Source organism: Nematolebias whitei, chromosome 6 (genome assembly GCF_014905685.2).
Source record: "Nematolebias whitei isolate Nwh7 chromosome 6, NemWhi1, whole genome shotgun sequence".
NCBI classification, from domain to species: domain Eukaryota; kingdom Metazoa; phylum Chordata; class Actinopteri; order Cyprinodontiformes; family Rivulidae; genus Nematolebias; species Nematolebias whitei.
Window position 1 is genome coordinate 48,848,707 of NC_056503.1, and position 11,170 is coordinate 48,859,876.

The following is an 11,170-nucleotide window of genomic DNA, read 5'->3' on the forward strand; positions in this document are numbered from 1 at the left end:
AAAAAAAAAAACTAACACAATATTGTTTTAGATCGACAGCAGTTGTTATTTGTTCTATCAATTCCATGAGAACCATTAATGTAGAGCTTTTTGCTTTAAACCCATACTGACTGCTACTTATATTATTTTGTTTAGCAATAAATTGATCTAATCTGGTCACAAATAATTTTTAGAGAGACCTCCATTTGTCCTATTAATATCATTAAATTGCTCTTCATTGTAATATTCACAATATTTTATAACAGGAAAAAATTTGCAACCACATCATTTACATTATATATTTTAAAGTCTGAGTCTTCGTATGTTGTATATTTTAATGTATGTGTTCATTTGTCCGTATATTTTGTTAGTTTCTTGTGTATGAAGTTGTTTCATTGATTTAGTTTTATAAATTGTCCCCTCCTGAACTCATCTAAGTCCTTCCAAATCCTTAAGTCCTTTTATCATTTTAGCCTGAGACACTTCCTTTACTCTGATCCAAATGTTTCCGTTTCTTGTCCAAGTTGCTATTTTTTGTTTTTTTCAACAACTTTGCTTCACTTGCAATATTTCCATTTTTTCGTTAAATGTTAATTTATGTATACATTTGTTGCCGTCAGGTTTTTTTTCTTGCATTATTAAATTATTTCTTGATTTCCTACTAATGAACCTGATAACTATAGATGGTTTGAATTTTTCTGATTTACTGGGGAAGGTGTGACAGATGGAAATGTCCTCGTGTTGGATCATTGTCTTGGTTTTGTAAAAAAAGTCACTACTTGTTGCTCCAGAGTCAGCAGCTCTTCTTGTGGTGCGTCTTCTGTGGTGTTTACATTGGCAACAACTCCTGCATATGTCCGGTGTTTAACTTCAAGTCCAGTATTACCAGATCATCTCGTCTTGTGTATTCTTCCAGATCATCTACTTTTTGTTCCAGTTCAGCATCTTCTTGTCTCTGTCACTTATCAGAACTTTCCACAGCTTCACTTCCTCAATCAGACCGATCAGGAGTTCTTGCTGAGATGCTAATCTTGTCAGTTCTGCACTCATAAAGTCCAGTGACTTGTTTTTTTCCTCCATATTGTCTGAATTATCTTCCACTGAGTCTACTCTTCTTTGTCCACGTCTATTCAGCATGACTCAAGCTACTCCTGGCTGGGCCTGGCGGTAGCAGCTCTCTGGTCTGATAGCAGAATTGAACCAAGGAGCCAGCTTTCTCTGATTTTATTACTTTCTTTTCCAGCGGTGCAGTTTTATCAAGTGAAGTTTGCATTGAAGTTGTAAATTAATCAACAAGGTCATCTCTAATCATTGTCATCTCTAATCATTGTCATTTCTAATCCGAACCTGTCCCAGCCCGGGCCATAATAATGTGCTTGATGTGTGGGTCGGGCCGGTCTTAGATGTAGTTTTATGAATTTTACAGCACAAATAAAACTAAATAAGAATGCACAATATAAAATTGTGTTTAATCTTCTTGTAGAGGAGGAGACAGTAAATCTATATTTTGAGAAGATGAAGAAAGAAAGAAGAGTGCAGCATTTAATCAGACTGACGAGCTCGCTGGCGCATTGCGCAATAATTGCGCACGTGGGCTCAAGCTTCTGTGATGCTGTTTAACGAATCATAGAGCACAAAGAAAACTAAATAAGAATGCACAATATAAAATTGCGTTAATTTACTTGTTGAGGACGAGGCAGGTCCAATAAGCCGGTTTAAAGAAGTAAAAAAAAGTTGCGTCGAGCTCAGATGGGCAACGTGTCACCGGCCGTGCGTGTCTGCTGACCCGCCGGTTGAAATGGACTTGCGTCCTGTCCAGGGTGTCCCCCACCTCTCGCACAGTGATGGCTGGACATGGGCACCAGCGACCCCCATTACCTGAAAAGGAAGAAGTGGGTAAAGATAATGGATGGATGGATTTGCTGATCACCGGACGCGCGCGTCTCCGCACCTGCTGTCATCTGCGATGAAGGAAGTAGCAGCATCTACAAAAGCCGAAGCGAGCAGCGTGTTCAATTAAAATAGCTTTGTTTTATATTTTTCCAAATAATTTTGCTCTAAAAATATTTTTGTTCATTTGTATAATCTTTAATTTTTATTTTTTGGGGCTATTTGTTTTGTATATTAATATCCATTTGTTGAAACAAGAAGTCTTATATCTTCCTTTCTTTGAAATACGTTTTTTAAAATGTCTGATTTGCTTACAAAGCCATAAAAGCTGAATAAAAACAATGTTTGTTTGTTTGTTTGTTTTCGTTTCTGGCCTGTAGTTACAGTTAATTTTATCGGATCGTGTTGGGTTTGGAAAAAATGGCTACTGGCTGAGGTCGGGTCGGATTTTTTAGGCCTGAATGTAACTCTAATCTCAGTCACTGCTCTCCGATGAATTAATCTGCAAGACAAAGGAAAACAAAAATGAAAGAGATAGTTTAAATTTGATTACAGCATTCTCTGATAAACAACTACTATGAAATTTACTCTCAGTGGCTGTGTAGTCAGTTAATGTAAACTCAGAGGTTTTTGAAAAATGGTTGGACAATACAGGATTTTGAGGATGTATTACTAAGTTATTAATCCTTATGCCATACAGCAAAACCAGATCAAGAATGTGATGATGAGAATGAGTAGATAAGCAGACGTTTTGGGTCAAACCAACTGATTCTATTACATTTTAAAGGCTATGCTTGAGCTATCACTTTTAACATCAACAACCAGGAGGATGGGGAACACAAGGAGGAACAAACAAAAACCGACAGGATGGAGCCCGGGAACCAAACACGGAGGGGCAAACACAAAGGAGACTAGGTGGTTCGGCGACCGGCCATTGCTGGGGCAGAGTTCAGATGGGCAAAGTTCAGGTGGGCGTCCGGGAGACCGTCCAGAAGACTGGAGCAGGTCCGTGGATGCTGAAGAGCGCTCAAGCAGCGTGGAAACCTCAGGTCGAGATGAGGAACCAGGACAGAGCGTGGAGACCTTAGGCGCTGCAGGTGGCTTGGGGCTCTCTGCATACTCAGGACCCTCTGAGGACGTGGAAACCACAGCAGTAGGCGGTGCAAACTCCACAGCAGGAAGCGGTGCAAACTCCACAGCAGGAGGTGGCATGGACCCCACAGCAGGAGGCGGCGCGGAACTCTCAGGAAACGTGGAACTCTCAGGAGACGTGGCTGATGCAGAGAACGCAGGGGCTGCAGCAGGTGTTGAAACGACGGGGACTGTGACAGGGGTGGAAACCACCACAGGGACTGCAGTGAGCATGGGGCTCTCTGGTGGCAGAATAGGAGGCTCAGTGGACCGGCAGATCCTGTTCAGCACCTGTTGCTCCTCCAGCGCCATATCGAGGAGCTCCTTCATTCTCGGGGACTCGATTAGACCCAGCAGTTCAAGGAATTCACCCAGAAAGTCACCCATCTTGCCCACAGGAAGTTGGGGTTGGATACAGTGTGAAACGGTGCCCAAGTAACACTGTGGAGCCACCGCTCATCCTCCGGAATGAGCGCAGCCAAGGACGGGCAGCTTGCTGGGTCTTAGTCTGGTCCTGGCATTCTGTCACGTTCTGGTGTGGGTCAGACCCAATGGTGCAGGCAGCATAACGACTCAGAAGGTAAAATAATAATTGTTTAATCCAAAAACATACAAGAGCTGATAGGGCTGCAAACTTGCATAACTCAGGAATCACAAGAGACTCAAGAGACAGAGGCGACAGGAGACAATGCCATGACAACGAATAGCACAGAGACTCACACTTAAATACAGACACTGACGAGAACTAAACACAGAACACCTGTCAGGCTCACAGGTGTGGCCAATTGCGCAATCACACAAAAGGAAACAAGACTGAGACACATCAGCAGAGGGCACAATCATCACAATATGTATTTTAACCCCAACATTACAAAGGTTACCAGGACAGCTTTCCTCCACCTGCGTAATATCAATAAAATGAGAAACATCTTGTCCAAAAATCATGCAGACAAACTAGTCCATGCATGTATCAAGTCTAGGATGATCTTTCATGTCTAATGTAATTGTTTCTTATCTGGGTGCCCAAGAAATTCTTTATAATTTCTTAAATTGATCCAAAATGCTGCTGCCAGAGTTTTAATGAGAGTTGGTAGGAGAGATCGTCTTCCTCCAGTTTTAGCTTCTCTCCATTGGCACCGTCAATCTCAGAATCAAATTCAAAATCTTACTTCTAATGTACAAAGCTCTCAACAACCTAGCTCCATCTTATATTACAGATTTTATTGTTCCATACTTTCCTAACAGAGCACTTCACTCTGCAGACTGTAGGATTAATTGTTTCCAAAGAGTTTCCTATAGTTTCTAAAAGCAGAAAGGGAGGCAGAGTTTTCAGACTCCTCTCTTGTGGAACAAACTTCCAGTTTTTGTCTGTACAGGTCTCTATTGTAAATGAGTCCTTGTGGCTCAATGAGACTAACCTGTATAGATAAAAGTTGAATGAATGAGGCTGACATATTGTCTAACTTTGAAGACTTGCCTCAAGTCTTTCCTTTCTTATAAATCCTTTAGTTAGGGTCGGCTTGGGTTTTCTGAACTATCCCTTAGTTATGTTGATTTAGGCGTAAACTGCTGGAGGACAAATGGACCACATGTCCTCACTCTGCTGCTGTCTTTACTTACTCTGCTCTACCTGTTTGTATTTCTAATTATTTATATCCTTTTCATGTGTTTTTATCTTTCTTCCAATAAAAAGTACACCTGGCCCTGCCATTCCATGTTTGTTTCTCCTTCCTGTCCTCTCAAACCCAGCTGGTTGAAGCAATTTACCATAATTAAGTTTAAATTTGGTGTGGTGGTAGCTAAGCTCTATATCACACAATGAATGCTAATAGAAAAATTCAAGATGGCCACAACAGCCAATTTCAAATTGTTATATCTCAACCATTTTAAGACATATTGAGCTGAAATTTGGTGTGGTGGTAGCTGAGAACAATTCATTTCACATACTGAATGCAAAATAATAATTCAAGATGGCTGCCATGGCTTGAAGAAATGATTGGTTAAAACTTGGCCATTTTTAGAGCTATTGAGCTGAAATGTGCTACGACATTCTGAAAGATGATAGTGTTAATTTGAAAGCTATATTTGATCCAATTTTTGATCAAAGGTTTTACAGGTTTAGGTTTTAAACGTGTTATTAAACCTGAAGTTCATTTTAATGAGATATAACTTGTGCACCCCCACCCCGTTTCAGGTCAGAGTGGTACGGGCTGTTACCATGGGAAACACACCTTCGACCGGCTGAGTCACCTCAGAGCGTGTCTTGTGCGCTCTCTGAACATGGAACGAGTTAATATGGCACGATACCCTCCTCAGAACCACCAGCGTGCACGCAGGGCACGTATGGCTCTCAAATCTCCCTTGATTGACACATCCAAGAAGACTCTGATCTGGGCTAGTGTTGTCACCATCCTCTGCGTGGGTCTGTTCATTGCTTTGTTGGTTATCCTGCTCATAGCTGCAGGCCTCAACTGCACCTGCTGGTACTGGAGAGGATTTTATAACTAAATACAGCAGTGAACAGTTACATTGGTCTTTACACAGTAAAAACAAGAACAAAAAATAAATGTTTGCTGCAATGATTTCCCCACTCATTTTATATTCACATTTTTCAGCAATTTAACCTGTTTTTTGTTATTTGCCAGTTTTGTTTTATCTCTGTGTCTCAAAGCATTCGCAGGTGGTTAGGATCATTGACATGTTTAGTCCAACACTAAAATAGTTCAAATATAATGATTTTTGGTCTGCTTCTTAGGCAGTACGGTGGCACAGTTGGTAGAGCTGCTGCCTCTCGGCAACAGGTCCCTGGTTCAAATCCCAGTCCAGGGGCCTTTCTGGGTGGAGCTTGCATGTTCTCTCTGTGCTGCGTGGGTTTTCTCCGGGTACTCTGGTTTCTTCCCACACCAACGATCCCCGTGACCCAAAAAGGAAGAAGAGAGTAAAGATAATGGATGGATGGATGGATGGGTCTTCTTCTTATTGACAGATAATTGTTACCTTTTCAAAAACATTTGTGTATGCATTATTTTCTTGTAAAATGTATGAATTTTTTTTCTTCTTAAAAAGCATTATATTAAAGTTTTGGTTAGTGTTTTTGTATGTGTTCTTTGCCTGGGGTCAAGGCCGGATTAACCATACGGGCAACTGGGCAAGTGCCCAGGGGCCCACGATCTCTAAGGGGCCCAGAGCAGTGAGGGCACAAGTGAAATGTCTGGTCATCTCCTTGAGCCCTGCGCTGCAGAGACACTGCTGTGCTGCCGCTGCATTTGGGCCGCCCGCCTCCTCCCAGCGCCGCTGCTGCAGCTCTCGTTTGTTGTTTTGGGGGGGTTTGTACCGAGTCAGATCCTCCAGGGCGCAACCTGTCAATCAATCCAGTAGGCGTGTCAGCAACTGACCAATCGAAGGTAAACGCCTCTTACCTGCTGACAAGCCCGTCAGGTTTTTTTTTCCCTAGAATTTTATTAACACAAAACAGAACAATGCAACAATATGGTATGGTATAAAGTTTATTCATTTAAAAAAAAAAAAATTCCATAAACTATATAAAAAAAATACAAGATACAAATACAAACTTGTGAAGTGTGTCATAACTACATTTCACAAAATAATGAAAGACAAAAAAAAAAAAAACATAAAAAACTTAATAAATAAAGAAAGGAGCATGACTATATGAAAAAACTTGTTTTTATTAAAACAATAAGTTTTATCTGTTGTGATATGATTCTAGCAGTTTTTAAGTTTTTTAATCTACTTAATGAAGAACAGAATGACTTAAAATTGTTCATAAAACAGGAAGGAAGGCTTATTATCTCTCCTCTTACTACAGTGAATGTGGTACTTTGCTGTAAGTACGACTATATTTATGGCATCAGAGAAAGCTGAGCTTCAGTTATCCACATAAAGTAAAATTATATCCGCATCAAAAGAAGGAATGTTAAGTTTGAGATTAATCCAGTTTCGGATGTCTGAACAAACACTTGGTATTGACATGAAAAAAATTAAAAAAATTGCTTGAGGGATTCATCTTCTGATTTACAAAAGGCCCACAAATCAACATCAAATTTAAATCTTATTTCAAGAAACATGGCTACAGGATATATCTTATTTATTATTTTTAAATGATTCTCCTTCACTTTAGGAGATTTAGGCCATTTGACAGATTTAGAACGAGCAGAAGTCATTATGGTTTTATGATTTATACTGGGAGGTTTCTTGAAGGAATCTTTGTTATAATCAGTAAATCCTTTGTCACAAACATTCATTGATAATCTTATTACATTTGAAGTCAACTAAGTTACAGGCATTTAATTTTAATGTGGGCATCAAATCGTCACCTTTGAATGTATAATATTTTTAATTAATTGAATCAGCTGTTGGTCAGGATACTTCTTGTTGTGCCATTAGCTCTAAAATATTTACTGAATCAAGTGTTTACTTGTGTAGGTAAAACTAGATGTTTAACAACCGTTAAAATACACCAGAATGCAGGAAATGGCATTGACTTTATTCAAAATGTTCTGGAGGAGGACCCCCCAACCTTTACTTAAAAAGTCTGACCTTGATTCAGAAATTCTGGCCAATTACAGACCTATATCTAACCTAAATGTCATCTAAAAATCCTAGAGAAAATAGTTGCAGGTCAGCTGCGTGAACATCTACAACGAAATAATCTGTTTGAAGAGTTTCAGTCAGAGTTTAGAGCTCATCATAGCACAGAAACAGCACTAGTAAAAGTCACTAATGATATTCTCATGGCCTCTGACAATGGACTGGTGTCTATACTGGTCCTGTTAGACCTCAGTGCTGCATTTGATACAGTTGATCACAATATTTTACTACAGAGGCTTGAATATGATATTGGGATTAGAGGAACAGCTCTAAAATGGTTTAAATCATATCTATCTGATAGATTCCAGTTTGTAAATGTAAATAATAAATCTTCTTCATACACCAAAGTTAGTCATGGAGTTCCTCAGGACTCAGTGCTTGGACCAATACTCTTTACTTTATATATGCTTCCATTAGGTAAAGTTATTAAACAGCATGGAATAAATTTTCTTTGTTATGCTGATGATACTCAGTTATATTTGTCCATTAAACCCAATGAATCCAATCAGCTACTTAGACTACAAGCATGTCTTAAAGACATAAAAACCTGGATGAACCTTAATTTTCTCCTGTTGAACAGACAAGACTGAGGTTTTGATTTTTGGACCCGAGCACCTTAGGAATGAATGTTTCAGTCTTTCTCCCTCCTTAGATGCATTAATCTGTCCTCCTGCTCTAATGTTAAAAATCTTGGTGTTATTTTTGATCAGGACATGTCTTTTATCCCCCACATTAAAAACGTTACTAGAACCTCCTTCTTCCACCTGCGTAATATCACTAACATTAGAAACATCTGATCTAAAGATGATGCAGAAAAACTGGTCCATTTATCACATCTAGACTGGACTATTGCAATGGTTTATTATCTGGGTGTCAAGCAAGTCCGGACCATTGCTAAACTGTTTTAAACTTTTTTTTTTTAAGTTGGCGACAAAGCTCGTTTTCGACAGTTAATATGGAGGACTATAAAAATGGTGGATCCGGTCCCATCCCATCTCATCAGTCGCCTTGCCGTGGACAAGTGACATCACGCTCTAAAGCTCTATATGCATCTTTCACGTTGGTGTAAACACGGTCTAGTGTGTTATTTCTTTGTGTTGGTATGGTCACATGCTGATGAAAACTTGGCAATGTCTCCTTCAGATTTACGTGTTTAAAATCACCAGCTACTACATAAAAAGTCTATGGGTGTTTGTTCTGCAGTGAGCTAATGTTATTAGTTAGCTCCTTCAGGGCGTCTTTAGCATTATCATCCGGAGCTAAGTAAACAGCTGTTATAAATACCGCCGTAAACTCGCATGGTAAATAATGTGGTTGATACTTGAAGCATCCTTACTAGATGCCTGAACCACCTCAATTTGCTCCTCTCAATGTGGAGGAGCAGTGGTTCTACTCCAAGTCTGTCCCGGATAACTGAACTTCTCACCCTATCTCTCAGGGAGAGTCTAGCTACTCTGTGGAGGAAACTCTTTTCATCCGTCTGTATCCACAATCTCATTCTTTCAGTCACTACCCAGAGTTCATGGCAATAGGTGAAAGTAAGAATGTAGACTGATGGGTAAACGGAGAGCTTTGTCTTACATCTCAGCTCCCTCCTCATTACAACAGACTGGCACAGAGTCCGCAATACTGCAGATGCTGCACCAATCCGTCTATCAATCTCACACTCTATTCTTCCCTCACTCATGAACAAAACCCTGAGATACTTGAACTCCTCCACATTAAGTAGAACATAACCTTCGACCTGAAGAGGGCAATCCACCCTTTTTTAACTGAGGACCGTGGCCTCAGATTTGGAGATGCTGATTAACACCAGCTGCTTCACACTCTGATGTGAATCACTCCAGTGAGAGCTGAAGGTCACGGCACGATGTCGCCAACAGGACCACATAATCTGCAAAGAGTAGATGGAATCAAGGCCACCAAAACAGACTTCCTCCATCCCCTGGTTGCACTGTGAAAATCTGTCCATAAAAGTTATGAACAGAATCACTGACAACAGGCAGCACAGGCAGAGTCCAACTCCCATCCTGAAAGGGTCTGACTTACTACCGGCAATGTGAACCAAACTCTCGCACTGCTTGTATAGGGAGTGAACAGCCTGTAGCAATGGGCCCCCGATCCCATACTCATACTTCAGTATAAAAAGTAGTAAAATAAAAGTAGCCTACGACTACAATAAAGATGGAGTTTAACCTGCACAATTCTGACATTGTTTATTTCATATTTTGATGTTATAACATGATGTAAACATTACTCAGCTTACAGGAATGACATTGTAGTAATAAAAAAAACTATACAGGTTAGTTACATTAAAACACAGTTAGTTCATTTACATGAGAGACTTGTTGGTTAACCAATTTACTAATTAATTACATCACAGTTCCCTCAGAAATAGCAGGAATAACATTTCTTGGAGCCTGGCCATTTGAAAAGACATAATATGATTGGTTGGTTGGTTCTCTCCACATATTTCAGCCACTGAAACAATATTTTAGAAACAACATCTATAGTCCAAATTATGATTTAAGGTTAAATTAGTTTATTTTCAAAGTATTCTTAAGAAACTAGGAGCAAATCATAGTTTGGTAACTTGTTGAAAATTGTCACAGAATTATATTTATTTTTACAAAATCAAAACAAATTTTAAGTGGGCGATAAGATAAAATCTGCATCTCATGGCCTATAAGTTATTTTAATATTTTCAGTGAGAAAGTTTTCACTTCTGTGTGGACTCTCATGTGCGAGTTTAAATTTGACTTCTGACTAAATCTTTGTCCACAAAGTTCACAAGGAAACGGTTTGTGTCCTGTGTGGACCCTCATGTGTTTGTATAAATTTGGCTTCTGACTAAATCTTTGTCCACAAAGTTCACAAGGAAACGGTTTGTCTCCTGTGTGGACTCTCATGTGCGAGTTTAAATTTGACTTCTGACTAAATCTTTGTCCACAACGTTCACAAGGAAATGGTTTAGCTCCTGTGTGGACTCTCATGTGTATGTCTAAATTTGTGTTCCGACTAAATCTTTGTCCACAAAGTTCACAAGGAAATGGTTTGTCTCCGGTGTGGATTCTCATGTGCGAGTTTAAAGTTGACTTTTGACTAAATCTTTGTCCACAAAGTTCACAAGGAAATGGTTTAGCTCCTGTGTGGACTCTCATGTGTTTGTTTAAAGCTGTCTTCTGACTAAATCTTTGTCCACAAAGTTCACAAGGAAACGGTTTGTCTCCTGTGTGGACTCTCATGTGTAAGGTCAAAGTGTTCTTCAAACTAAATATTTGTCCACAAAGTTCACAAGGAAACTGTTCGTCTCCTGTGTGGACTCTCATGTGTATGTTTAAAGCGGTCTTCTGACTAAATCTTTGTCCACAAAGTTCACAAGTAAATGGTTTGTCTCCTGTGTGGCCTCTCATGTGTCTGTTTAAATTTGACTTCTGACTAAATCTTTTTGCACAAAGTTCACAAGTAAACGGTTTGTCTCCCGTGTGGCCTCTCACGTGTCTGTTTAAATGTGTCTTCTGACTAAATCTTTGTCCACAAAGATCACAAGGAAACGGTTTGT

General features: G+C 39.7%; 1 protein-coding gene across 1 annotated transcript in view; it reads left to right on the forward strand.

The window, feature by feature from the left end:
• The window catches only part of LOC119411031 (aldehyde dehydrogenase family 3 member H1-like), a 35,320-nt gene that overhangs the window by 12,700 nt on the left and 11,450 nt on the right, over positions 1–11,170 (forward strand). The window contains exon 6 of the mRNA XM_037677954.1: positions 5,195–5,483. Within this exon, the coding sequence (XP_037533882.1) occupies positions 5,195–5,483 (289 nt within the window). The remainder of the gene's footprint in view (positions 1–5,194; positions 5,484–11,170) is intronic.